The following is a 13206-nucleotide window of genomic DNA, read 5'->3' as shown; positions in this document are numbered from 1 at the left end:
TGCAAATTGTGTGATCATGCAACACTGTACCCATATGACATTTTTATCATTTTTTTTAGACAGATAGAGCTTTCTTTTGGTGGTATTTAATCACCCCTGGGTTTTTTATTTTTTGCAAAATGAAAAAAGACAGACTTATTTTTGAAAAAAAAGTTTTTCTTCGTTTCGGTTATAAAATTTTGCAAATAAGTAATTTTTCTCCTTCACTGATGTGCACTGATGAGGCTGCACTGATGTGTGTTGATGAGGCGACATTGATGAGGTGACACTGATGGGAGCTGATGAGGAGGCACTGATGGGCAGCACTGATATGCATTACTAATAGGCGGCACCGATGGGCAGCACTGATGAGCAGCATTAATGGTACTGATGTGCGCTTATGAGACTGCACTGATAATCAGGGCACTGATGATCGGTGCCCTGATTATCTCTTGTCAGGATTGCCAGTTACTGGCTCTCCTCCCCTCACACTGTGACAGCACATGAGGAGAGGAATGCCAATAACCAGCAATTCTGTTTACACAGTGATTGGACACAGCTGATTGTGTGGTAAAGGGCCTCTGTGATTGCCCCTTTACCATGATCTGTGATCAGACACAACTGATCACAGAGCACGCTAGATGCGTGCCCTAGAGGGGTGCATGAGGGGCGTGGTTTTGGGAGGAGATCCATGGACACCCTCCCTGGAACAACAAAGCCATGCTGTAGCCATCTTTCAGCTATGGCCCGGTTAGGAAGCAGTTAAACAAATCCCGCTGTATAAGATGTACCTGTCTATCTACAGTCTTCTCTACAGCCCTTCAAAGTCCATACTTTTAAAGCTTGTCTGAGCATTTAGAAAAAAAGGGGGCGGAGAGCTGAAGTTACAGCAGAGCTCAGTGAGGAAAGCTTTGACTGCTGATTGGAGGGAAGGGACCCCCCCCAGCACACAGGAACAGAGCTAAGGCTGTCAATCAGCTGGAGCTCCCTCCCTTGTCACCATTTTTCTCTTGGTGTCAGGAAATCTTGTTAGAAGGGATTCATGCTTATACCATAGGAACGAAGTAACAGAGAAAAATGACTTGCTCTTAATTGAGACAAGTACACACTATGGAGGGATATGCTTTGTTCATATTTCATGTCTGAGGTTTACAACCACTTTAGGTCAGGTTAGGTTATAGGTGCAAGCAGGCTCAAACTTCAGTTGATGTTTAGACTGCAGCTGGCATGTTCTGTTTAATGGAAAGTCATGCAAGTTTCTAGTTTCCGATTGCCTGGGAAAAATAGAGGGACTTAGCATAGAAGAAGCATGAAAGGTGATTGTATGTGTTGGGGTTATTCATGAAATATGAAGGTCTACTCGGCCTGTTAATGATAATGAGCTCTCATTTCTTTGTGTACCCTACTGTAAAGCTGGCCATACACAGTTACAATTTAGTTTGACATTTTTTCATTATAAGAACACTCAACAGTTTGATATATTGGTTAGTGGGATTCAAATCGACATTCATTTTTGACTCTAGAGAAAATTAGGAGCCGGATAATAAAATGTTCTAACCATGAATATGGTTTTCATTCGAGAAAATGCATTCATTCCAAAATTGATTTGCTAAAAGCAGACAAAATGATGAAGTACTTTTGAATGATATTTGTCAAGTCATCAAATGTACTGAGGACTTTCCTACGAACGTTTATACACAAATCTAGTAGTGTATGGCCAGCCTTAGCCCTGCACCTGCCTCCTTTCTTTGGGTGTCTGGTCCTTGTATGATGGTGTGAATTCCTCATTGTGCCCTAGAGCCATTGATATTCCTCATCTATATTGTCTCCCCTCCCTGCCGTTGGAGGCGAGCACAAATTGACTGTCTGCTAAATGGGTCATAGATTCCTGCATACCCTATGAGGATTTATCAATGCTGCTTGTCGATCCTCGCCGGGAAGGGGGGGTGGGGGGTGGCAGAAGCTACATCGCTCTCTGCGTCACAGGCTCTGTGGGTGGAAGGGGCTCTGATCAGCGTACAGCTCCGGCACACAGCGTCTTAATGAGTCTCCCAACATCTGCTCTGTTTACCAGCTTAGTGTGGTTGTCTGTCTCCTCCATGCAGAGCTGGAGACCTCAACCTCATTCTAATATGGACTATATGATAAAGAAACGCCCTTATTCTCCATTCTGTAGCCCTCCAAATCCATGTTTATTTTCTACGTGGTCTAAAATATACATCACGTGAGGTGCTTTCTATTTGATTATTTCGAAAATCTTGTATTAATCTTAACCGTGCTGAGGTTTATGAAACTACCAGTCTACTTATTACAGAGGACCAGGGCGAGGGGATCCAGCAATATATCCCATTGGTGCCAGGGATAGATATTTCCAGCTTACGTTTCTGCACAGGGCATATTATACCCCTCTGAGATGCCTCAAGGAGTTTGGTACATTTATACATGTTGTGTGGTCATGCCCTCTGATTCAGAGGTTCTGGAGGGAGGTGGTGGTTTACGCCATTAGTCACTTAGTTTGTTTGTCTTATAATTTACATACCTGGTTTCTGCCCAGCGACAGCTGACTGACCCACAAGTAATTCATCCATTGGCTTACATATTGAGCCACGTCCGGTTGCCTAGTAACCATGTAGTATTTTAACCTTGCAGAGATGTCGTGACTTACGCTCCTGAAGATGCCATTGATGACGAAACACGTAGGGCGTAACTACGAAATTTCCGCATCACTGGAACGCAGATCCGGCGGTTGGCTCGCACAGCGTCCCGTAAGCTACCGCGAGAGAGGGTCTTGCGGTCCTTAACACATTTGCTTGCCTGTTTACCTGTTTTAAATATGAGTACTACTCTTATTTTACAATAAAGGAAGATATTTTTAAATAGTACTTCACTATATAAGGCTCTTTTTTCCTGTACATGACCCTGGATATTTTTTGATGGATATGTACCGTACTTGAGGCTCTTTGAATACTTGATACATATGGGAATGATAATTCAGGATTAAACATTGAAGTGATCGGCACACAGGATAATTCCATACTGAGGGCATACCTTATTGTCAACACGCTGGTTACCCCTGCAGAGCTCTACTGCGGCAAAGTGGCTCTTGTAGGTCTGACGACGTAGACCTACGTCGCCAGACACTCCCCCTTCTCGGCGGCGCGCTCCCGATGTATTCAGTCACAGCGGGAGTCGGGCCAGGGGAGGAGCAGCGGCGATCACCGTGGTCTTCCCCGATAGTCGGGGAATCGAGTCTGGAGATCCGCCCGCTTGTGTAAACAAAGCGGGCGGATCTCCTAAGTGACAGGCAGGGTCAGATTGCAGGGACTCTGGAAGAAGGGAAGGATCAGAGAAGACAGGTTAAAACAGCCTTTTTATACAATGCAGAGGATTAACCCCTTAGGTTCCACAGTGAGTATAACAAGCATGCTTTACTGCATTTACAGACTGATTTTACTGTTGTGGTTTTAGTAACACTTTAAGGTCCAAGTTTGTTTGGAGCTGCTTGGTCCAAATAAACTATAAATGCCTGCTCAAGCAGTGGCTTGATGGATCACGGTAAATACCATTTAATAACACAATGTTAATATAAGTGTTTGCTGTAACCCACCTTGTATTCTATTAGATAACTCAATAAGAAGCTACAAGATTTCCCCCCAGCTGTTAGTAGGACCGTGAGAAGGGTGCAAATATTATGTACAGGAAGTTACACAGGATGATTACATTGTGAATTAATATGTGAGCTTGTTGTTATGATCCTAAATTAAAAAGAATTGACCGCGTGTTTCCTGTTTTGTTTTATGTTCATTAAGCTTCACAGTTTTATTATGTCGGCTAAAGATGTGCCTTTTTTTAGAAGTAGGTAACATTAAATGGAGAGTCTAGTGAGCACATAATATTGTAATACGTATCCTAAAGATTACGTACACTAAAAATTACGTATCCTAATACAGCCTGTATTAAAAAAAAAAAAAAATTAAAGTCAGCAGCTACAAATACTGTAGCTACTGACTTTTATTATAAAGACACTTACCTGTCCAGGGAGCCCGCAATGTCGGCACCCGTAGCTGATCCGTCCATCCACTTCGGGTGCAGGCTCCAGCATCCCTACTAAGGGAAACAGGAAGTGAAGCCTTGTGTCTTCACAGACTTCGGGTGCAGGCGCCAGCATCACTACTAAGGGAAACAGGAAGTGAAGCCTTGCGTCTTCACAGACTTCGGGTGCAGGCGCCAGCATCACTACTAAGGGAAACAGGAAGTGAAGCCTTGCGTCTTCACAGGCTTCGGGTGCAGGCGCCAGCATCCTTACTAAGGGAAACGGGAAGTAAAGCCTTGCGTCTTCGTAGATTTCGGGTGCAGGCCAGCATCCTTACTAAGGGAAACGGGAAGTAAAACCTTGCTTCTTCATAGACTTCGGGTGCAGGCCAGCATCCTTACTAAGGGAAACAGGCAGTGAAGCCTTGCGTCTTCACAGGCTTCAGGTGCAGGCGCCAGCATCCTTACTAAGGGAAACAGGAAGTGAAGGCTTGTGGCTTCACAGTCTTCGGGTGCAGGCGCCAGCATCCTTACTAAGGGAAACAGGAAGTGAAGGCTTGCGGCTTTACAGTCTTCGGTGCAGGCGCCAGCATCCTTACTAAGGGAAACAGGAAGTGAAGGCTTGCGGCTTCACAGTCTTCAGGTGCAGGCCAGCATCCTTACTAAGGGAAACAGGGCACAGCGCTGGATCGAGATTGACCCAGGTAAGTATAAGGCCTCATGTACACTGCAGCTGGTAAACGGACATTTATGGGCTTTTGGGCATTTTTTTTTTTCAGCAGTCCCTGAACTCTACTCAATGTTGTCTTATAGGTACATGATGTACACTCAAGCGTTTATAACAGTTTAAAAGCAGTTGGGGTTTAAAGCATTCTAAATGCCGTAACTTGCTTTCATAAGCGTTTTCGCTTAAAGGCGTTTTCAATGAAAAAAATAAACGTAAACGCTGCTAAACGCGCATAGTCTGGTCATATAAAAGTGGCAAAACTGACGTTTCTAACCGTCGGTTACTAGCTATCCATTTCCAGCATTCAGAAGAGGATATCAAACGTCCTGTGTACATGAAGCCTAAGGGGGGAGCTGTTTTTTTTTTTTTTTTTTTACCTTTGCTGAGAATGAATTAAGGTAAAGAGAAAACTTTAGTTTTTAGAACTACTTTAACTGTGACATGGAGAGGCCAAGGAACCTTGTAAATCAGGAGCCCAGAGTCTGACAGCCTACAGCAGGGGTCCTCAAACTACGGCCCTCCAGCTATTGAGGAACTGCACATCCCATGAGGCATTGTAAAACTCTGACATTCACAGACATGACTAGGCATGATGGGAATTGTAGTTCCTGAACAACTGGAGGGCCATAGTTTGAAGATCCCTGTCCTATAGGTTAAGTGCTCTTTCATTTATAGGTCAGCATGTTACTAAATTCTTTAGAACCTTCACCATTACTTTTTTCCCTCGTCTTCCCCCGTGTCCATGATAGTAATATTCTCCGTCTTATGTTTCAGTGGGTGCTCGCGTTTGAGATCTTCATCCCTCTGGTGCTCTTCTTCATCTTGCTTGGACTGCGCCAAAAGAAGCCCACCATCCCTGTGAAGGAAGGTAAGACGTTCAGCCGTTTCGGCCTTCGCACTGAAACGGTTAAAGTGCCTGTCACCTACGGAGGCCAGTCCTGTCTTCACAAAAGGAAGGGCCGGTCAAAGTTCGGTGACAGGATGGTGTAATAATCTAGTTATTGTGACAGCGGCTCATTAATCACTGGCTGCGGCAGGTGACGGCCCAATTCTTGTCTCCTTGACTGAGGTTTATCCTTTATACAAAGGATCTCACCTAGAAATGCTGGAGCAGAGAAGATAACTGTTGCTGGTAGTAACCAACCTGGTTTCAGATTTTATTCTAGACTGTCGAGGGAAAAAGATGTTATAGCAGATGATTGCTAGGGGTAACGGATCATCATGTGTGGGACATTTTATAAACAAGTTATGTTTGTACATTATAATGGCTTTGATGTCTTATTAGAAATCAGATTATTTGGTCAAAACCATGTAACAAAACCCAAAACCAATATAAGCCTTTCTGAGTAAGGGGCTATGTATTTTAGATTTGAGGCAGTAATCCCGTGAATTCACTAGTAATCAGTTTGGTCAAGACAGGAAGTAAAGGGAAATCAATCTAAAGGGGACACAGGCAAAAACAAATCTTGAGGTTGGTCCTTCACTACCTGAAAGAAGGAAAATCGAATATATCTTCTATCTATTCTATACAGCACAAATGGATAAATTCAGAGATGTATAGTAACTAGGCTTGTGACGGTATCAGATTTTCATGCTGCGATTAATTGATTAAGGTTTTGCCACGGTATACGGTATTATCACCGTATTCTATTATTAAATTTAAATTATTAAATTTCCACCTCACTTCAATTTCATTGCTGAATTTAGGGACTTTGGTTCACTTATGCACATTATTATATAGTCAGTCAGTACAGACTCTGTGAACCAGGCCTAAAATAGGTCATCAAGCAGTGTCTGGCCTAACTGGTGATAACTGGTCCTGGCGCTCGGCTCCGATCCGATGCCCTGGTCATTAAGAGGGCAAATCCTTGTGGTCAAGAAGTGGTTAAACCTGAAGGAGGTGTTGTTTATAAATTACTTTACTATTGCTTTAGGCCTGGTTCACATGTATGCGGGTTGGTGGTTCACATGTATGCGAGTTGGCGGTTCACATGTATGCGGGTTGGCGGCCCACATTTGCACAGGCATAGCAGCCCATTGATTTGAACGGGCTGCTATGCCCTCATTTTCCGCAGAAAAAAGGTGCATGCAGCATTTTTTTAAAATTCAGTGGCCTTGAAATCCATCCTGCTTTTGCACCATGCGACTAACCTGCAGTTCCTGCTCTGGCAAGCTTTCTGCATTTTTTGTATACGTAGGCACGGCATTTAAAAACAGTTTGCGTGTGCAGCAACGGCAGGTAAGTCGCATGGTGCAAAAGAAGGATGGATTTCATGGCCACTGCATTTTTTTAAATTCTGCATGCACCTTTTTTCAGCTGAAAACACAGGCATAGCAGCTCAAGCCCATTCACATCAATGGGCTGCTATGCCTGTGCAAATGTGGGCCCCCAACCCGCATACATGTGAACCAGGCCTAAAGCAATAGTAAAGTCATTAATTGGTTAAACCTGCAGGAGGACCGGTGTTTTTATCTATTAATGACTTTACTATGCTGCACCATTCTGGCCAAAATGAGAATCACAATTTTTTAGCTTGGAATAAAGATCACGATTCTCTGTGTAACAAAAAAAAAAATTGGGATAACTTTACTGTTACGTTTTTTTTTTTTTATTCATTAAAGTCTATTAATTGCGTTTGAAAGACTGCTGCGCAAATACAGTGTGACATAAAATATTACAACAATCGCCATTTTTTTCTGTAGGGTCTCTGCTAAAAAAATATATAAAATGTTTGGGGGTTCTAAGTACTTTTCTAGCAAAAAAAAAAACTGATTTTAACTTGCAAGCAACAAGTGTCAGAAAAAGGTCCAGTCTTTAAGAGGTTAAACTTCCTTTCTCCCTGGCAGAGGGAAGGAAAAGATACAATGTAATCATTTTTGTTTATAGTTACTGGCGTTAGCTGTGTGAGTGAATGAGTAATCCAGCTCACTGAAATGTATCAATTCACAAGTCAGACCCAGGAGCAGAGAAACTCGGTATTTTAAAAATGCCACAATAACAATACCGTGGCTATGCAATACCGCGATATATCGAATTACCGAAAACCGGCATATGTCTAATAGTAACTAAGTAGAACTACTTCACTACTGTACTTAAAGCGGAGTTCCACCCTGGTTATACTTTTTTTTAATAAAAATACCCCCGGGACAGTCAGGGCTAGTACATTCAATGGATAGCCTCTGATCTGTCCCGGGTCGCACTTACCTTTTAGGAGAAATACTTACCTTGAAAATGTATTGTGCAGCGCTGCCATCTCAGGTGTGGGCAGCTTGAAGCCAGCGCGATCCTCTTCTGCGTCCTCTTCCTTATTTTTTCGGTCCCACGATGCACTGCACCGGCCCGACGTCACTTCCGGTGCGCGCGCGTCATCCCTCCACAGCTTCTGGGCATGCCCAGAAGCTGTTTAGAAGGGAATGACTCGCGCGCACCGGAACTGACGTCGGGGCCGATGCAGGCGCATTGATTCCTGGGAGCGATGACGTTCAGCTCCCAGGAATCATTGCAAGCCAGGAAGTGACGAATCGCCGTGGCCGCCGAGGGGAGGAAGAAGGAAGTAAGGTGAGTATATTTTCACTACAAGGTAAGTAAAAAAAAAAAAAAAAAAAAAATTGCGATTATCCATTTGTTTTTCAGGTGACCCGGAGCAAGAAGATGGAGGTAAGTATAAATTTAGGGTGGAACTCCGCTTTAAGTACCGAAAGGCGTTATCTGTACTTTCCTAGAGTAGCATTTTTTTTCTCCTACTTCCACTTTTACTTCACTACATTTTTTCGATGATTTCAATGCTTCTACTCTGATATTTTTTTTTTTTTGCTGCTTAGTTACTCGTTACAATTATAAAAATTACCACTGCCAGAACAGTAGATGGCAGGTTTCATGAAGCTCAAAACATGTGTATTATCAGCGCATACGAAAATAAAAGCTACTGTATGTATAAATAAAAGCTGCATTTGAAATAATAAAAAACAATATGATGTTCAAACTTTTGACTTCTTTCTTTAATAACTACATAACACAGTACTTGTACTTTTACTTTCAGTACTTGAGTAGAATTTTTTTTTCAAAACTACTGGTACTTTTACTTTTAGTACTTGAGTAGCACAATTTAAAAAAAAACTACTTGCAATACTTAAGTACAAAAAATGTTGAATACTTTAGTACTTCTACTCAAGTCGCTTTTTGATCAAGCACTTCCACTTCTACTCAAGTCACTTTTTGATCGAGCACTTGTACTTTTACTCAAGTATGGGTTTCGAGTACTTTATACAACTCTGGATAAATTCACCTGCTGGGCTACCGTATTCTTACAGCTGTCAGATCCTAATCCCACACAACGGGAGCATCTGATTGGATGCAGCTGCTGTTCGGCTGATGTTTTTACTCAAGTCTCCATTGAATTTTAAGTCAAAGGATAAGGATGTTGGGAGAGAGTACCCCAGGGCCGCTCACTATGCAAAATTTGCAAAGTGTATGGCTAGTTTAATTCCTAATAGCGTGCGGGAAGGGCTAGATCTTTTGCACATGTATTTATTGGTGTCTATGCCCTTTTGTCCCTGTGGCAACCTCTCCCCACATTTCTTGTATAGGGATCACAGGGAAAATGAATAGCTCCCTATGGAGTCATAGACAGACAGGGTTAAACGCTTGACAAAAATCTTAAAACGTTCTCCCTCTGAGAACTAAAAAAAAAAAAAAGTAAAAGATTTAGCTGGAGTTTAGAATGTTATAATTAAAGTGACTCTGTCAAAAAAAAAAACTTTTGAAAAAATATTTTTTCTACAAAGGAGGAGTTAAGTACACATTTGCCCTGCTGCCACTGTTGATGCGAGTGGTGGATCAAACCAATGACCACACAGAAAGGGGACCAGGATACTCTCAAAAGTCTAATTCTGCAGGATTTTCAGCCACCATTTTTTTTTTTTTTTTTTTAGTGCTCCAGTGATTTGCCGTATTGGCAAAAGGACAGGTGACCATTCCATGCCGCCTTCTTAGGGGCAACATTATTTTAGCAGCACAATCACTTTAGGCACTGGATCCTAGTATATGGTCAGGTTTTATACTTTTTTAACCTAAATAATGGCTGCCATCAATGCATTGAGTAATAGGTTTTCTTTAGTGAACAAAGGTCTAAAACAGGGTTTCTCAACCAGGGTTCTGTGGAACCCTAGGGTTCCTCCATCGGTTGCTAGGGGTTCCTTAACTTTACGACTGCCCGCTGCAGTTATACTGCGGCAAGCAGCCGCTCCCAATGACCACAAATGCAAGGAACACTCTTCCCACTGACCGTCCTCTGTGAAAAGGTTGAGAAACTCTGGTCTAAGAAATTCTTGTTTCCTTCTTTAACTGAACCAATATGCCTATATGCAATAAGCCTATTTGCTTATTGTGATTGCAGATATGTCCAACATGACAGATCCTATTTAATATCAACCTACAAGATTAGCAAAAGATTAATAGGGTTCCCCTACAATGTCATCTCTGGCATCTTCAGGATAATTATTGCTGTAGAGCAGGGGTGGGGAACCTACGGCCCGCGGGCCATATGCGGCCTCCGAAGCCATCTGAACCGGCCCTGCCATTGGGCTGCCTCCGGAGGGGAAGGGGAGGGGGAGCGCCTCCTGATTACACACAGAGCGGGTTCCTCTGCTTACCCGGCGAGGCCGCTGTCATACAAAGTCACGCCTCCCACCTATGACAGACAGCACAGTGGTGACGTCTATCATAGGAGTCGGTCCAGGATGCGTGACTTCGAATGAGAGCGCCCACGCTGGGTAAGTAGAAGAACCCTGCTCTGTGTGTAATCAGGAGGCGCTCTAATCCCCATGCGCTCTGCATTGATGGGGGGCACTAATCACCCTGCATTGATGGGGGCACTAATCACCCTGCATTGGTGGGGGCACTAATCCCTCTACATTAAGGAGGGACACTAATCCCTCTGCATTAAGGGGGGGCACTAATCACTCTGCATTGATGGGGGGCACTAATAACTCTGTATTGATAGGGGGCACTAATCACTCTGCATTAAAGGGGGGCACTAATCACTCTGCATTAAAGGGGGCAAACCTGGAAAATCAGTTGCCAGTAGCAACATCATCAATACCAGCTAACATCACACACCTCACCAAAGAGAAGCAGTTGCAGCCATCACATTAGGGGTGAGTTTATTAAATGTTTGACCAAATATAACAGGCACATTTTTAAGTTGATAATTTTGTATGGCCCCCGAATGATTTTAAAAATACCCAAATTGCCCTCGGCAGAAAAAAGGTTCCCCACCCCTGCTGTAGAGGATAGGGTTATTCCACCCACAACTGACATTTCAGTTCTGTCTTACTGCTGGCTGATTAAACTTCGTTCCCTTGTATTATGGCAGATCAACAACCTTCTATCTGTTTAATATGGAGCATTGAACCAGAAATGTATTCATGCCTTGCCTGTTCTTCTGAGTATTGTTAATAATCTACTGGGAGATATTTGTATACAGAGCTCCCAGCATGAATATGTTATGTATTGTATCATGGAGATCGGATGAAGTTCCATTTAAAGGCTCTGGATTTTAGACAGCTAAAGCAGCAGGCTCTGACCTTCGGCTTGAAGACATATTTCATGGGGTGTGAGTCATTGATGTATTTACTATTAATCACAGCCAGGCTAAGTACACACTGCTCCTCAATTTAGAGATTCCCATATAAATACACTGCACATACAAAAGCATTTTGTCTATAACAACCAATCAGAATCTTCCTTTCATTTCCGATTTGCTCTACAAAAGTCAAAACCATAGGAAGCCAAGATAATATCCAGGGGCACCTTGCCATTGAGTAGGCACATTGGCCAAAACGACTCCAGCGTGAAGAAGTACGCACATTATCTTCCTCGTGAGGTTCAATAAGACTTGGATAATTGCAAGCAATGTTTGAAATGGGAGCAGAATTATTTGGCCATCCATGGCCAGTCTAAATCTAGCCATATACCTTTAAGATGGCTATCGTTCAGCCACAGGGACCTCTTCGCGCCTCTCGGCGGCCGGGCCCTGGCCTTGAGCAGCTGCATATTTGCCTGCAATAGCGCTGATAGAGCTGTGCCAAGAGCACGCCCTGCGCAGTTACCAGCGGCTAACGGAAAGCTCCAGTTCGCTTTTTGCGATCAGGAGCTTTTTGATCATGTGACAGCCAATCATGGCGGTCATATGACCATAAGCCCTGCCTCCCGGCATTCTAAACCCCTCTAAGCGGTTAACTATTTTTTACCCACTTCGAATGATGGCGACCTGGGATCAAACAAGAATACATGTATCCACGTATTCATTATATGTATCATTCTATTTGTCTTGTCTGTGGCTCAAATATAAGGTGTGGGTTAATATATAACTCTACATACTTGGAGATATCCCCATGTCTGGGGATCCTCAAATACACACGTTTATACCACCTTTATCTGAGAAGCAGTTGACTGCAAGGGATATCTGAGAGGCTCAATCAGCAGAAGAGTAGACTTATTCCAGTTTATGTTCCAACTGCTGTCTTAACCTGCAAAAGTCTTAGGCTCCATTCACACATTTGTGTATTAATGCATGCGTCGAAATGCATGCTGTGAGGAGGGGGTGGTGCCAAGCCACGCGTTGTGTGTCTATAGACGCACACAGCCCGGCTCAAGCGCAAGCCCGCAGATGTTCCCCATTAGATGCGGCTTTCTATCATGGTGCATTAAGAAGAGGAGGAGCCTAGAGTGCTGGTGGGGAACCCCAGAAGGGGAGGCTTGGGGCCGCTCTGTGCAATAGCAATGCGCAGAGCAGGTAAGTATAGCATGTTTATGTAAAAAACAATATTGTTTACAACCACTTTTAGGGTTCATTCACACCAAAGAGTTTCACTTCGTTGCCCTACACAGGTGAACAGCCTTCTTTCTCATAGCGTCTGTTCACACCGATGCATTGCATTGGTATACACCAAAAAATAGGACATGTGGCATTTCTGCACAACTCATTGCAACAGGCTGTAAAGGGAATCGTAGGTCCTTTTTTAAAAAAATAAAAATTGTCCCTAGCAGCCAATCAATTTGTGCGTATCCAATTTCTAGTCAAGATTACAAAGTAGAAGGAAGCATCTGGTTGCTGTGGAAACGCGGCTATTCTCACAGTTTTTATAACTCAAGGTCCAGTGAGAAGGTCCAAAGTGCCAGTTGTTGCTTGGCAACAGAAAAAGCAGCCGTTTTGTTGGTTAAAACTGTTTAGGATGACACAGCCTGTCCATGCAATGTGAACTGACCTACAATTTATTGTATTCAATTACTTAGTGTTTTTTTTTTTTTTACATTTCAGAGATTGTTCGTTCTCATTTGTATGTATTCTATAAAAGCTCCTTGGCACACCTGATCTCTCTGCCTTTTCCTACATCATGTAGACAGCGGGCCTGAGGCGTAACCTGAGAGCAGCAGGCATTTGTGTGATCTGAGATATGTGACCGTC

General features: G+C 43.2%; 1 protein-coding gene across 1 annotated transcript in view; it reads left to right on the top strand.

Annotated features, from left to right (window-relative positions):
• Positions 1-13206, top strand: part of ABCA2 (ATP binding cassette subfamily A member 2) — a 259479-nt gene that overhangs the window by 96571 nt on the left and 149702 nt on the right. Inside the window, exon 2 of the mRNA XM_082263584.1 lies at positions 5513-5606. Coding sequence (XP_082119710.1) covers positions 5513-5606 — 94 coding nt within the window. The remainder of the gene's footprint in view (positions 1-5512; positions 5607-13206) is intronic.

The sequence above is a fragment of the Pelophylax lessonae genome (genome assembly GCF_965119305.1).
Source record: "Pelophylax lessonae genome assembly, chromosome: 7".
Lineage (NCBI taxonomy): Eukaryota > Metazoa > Chordata > Amphibia > Anura > Ranidae > Pelophylax > Pelophylax lessonae.
Note: the sequence above shows the minus strand (reverse complement) of the source record. Positions and strands in the feature narration are given on the sequence as shown.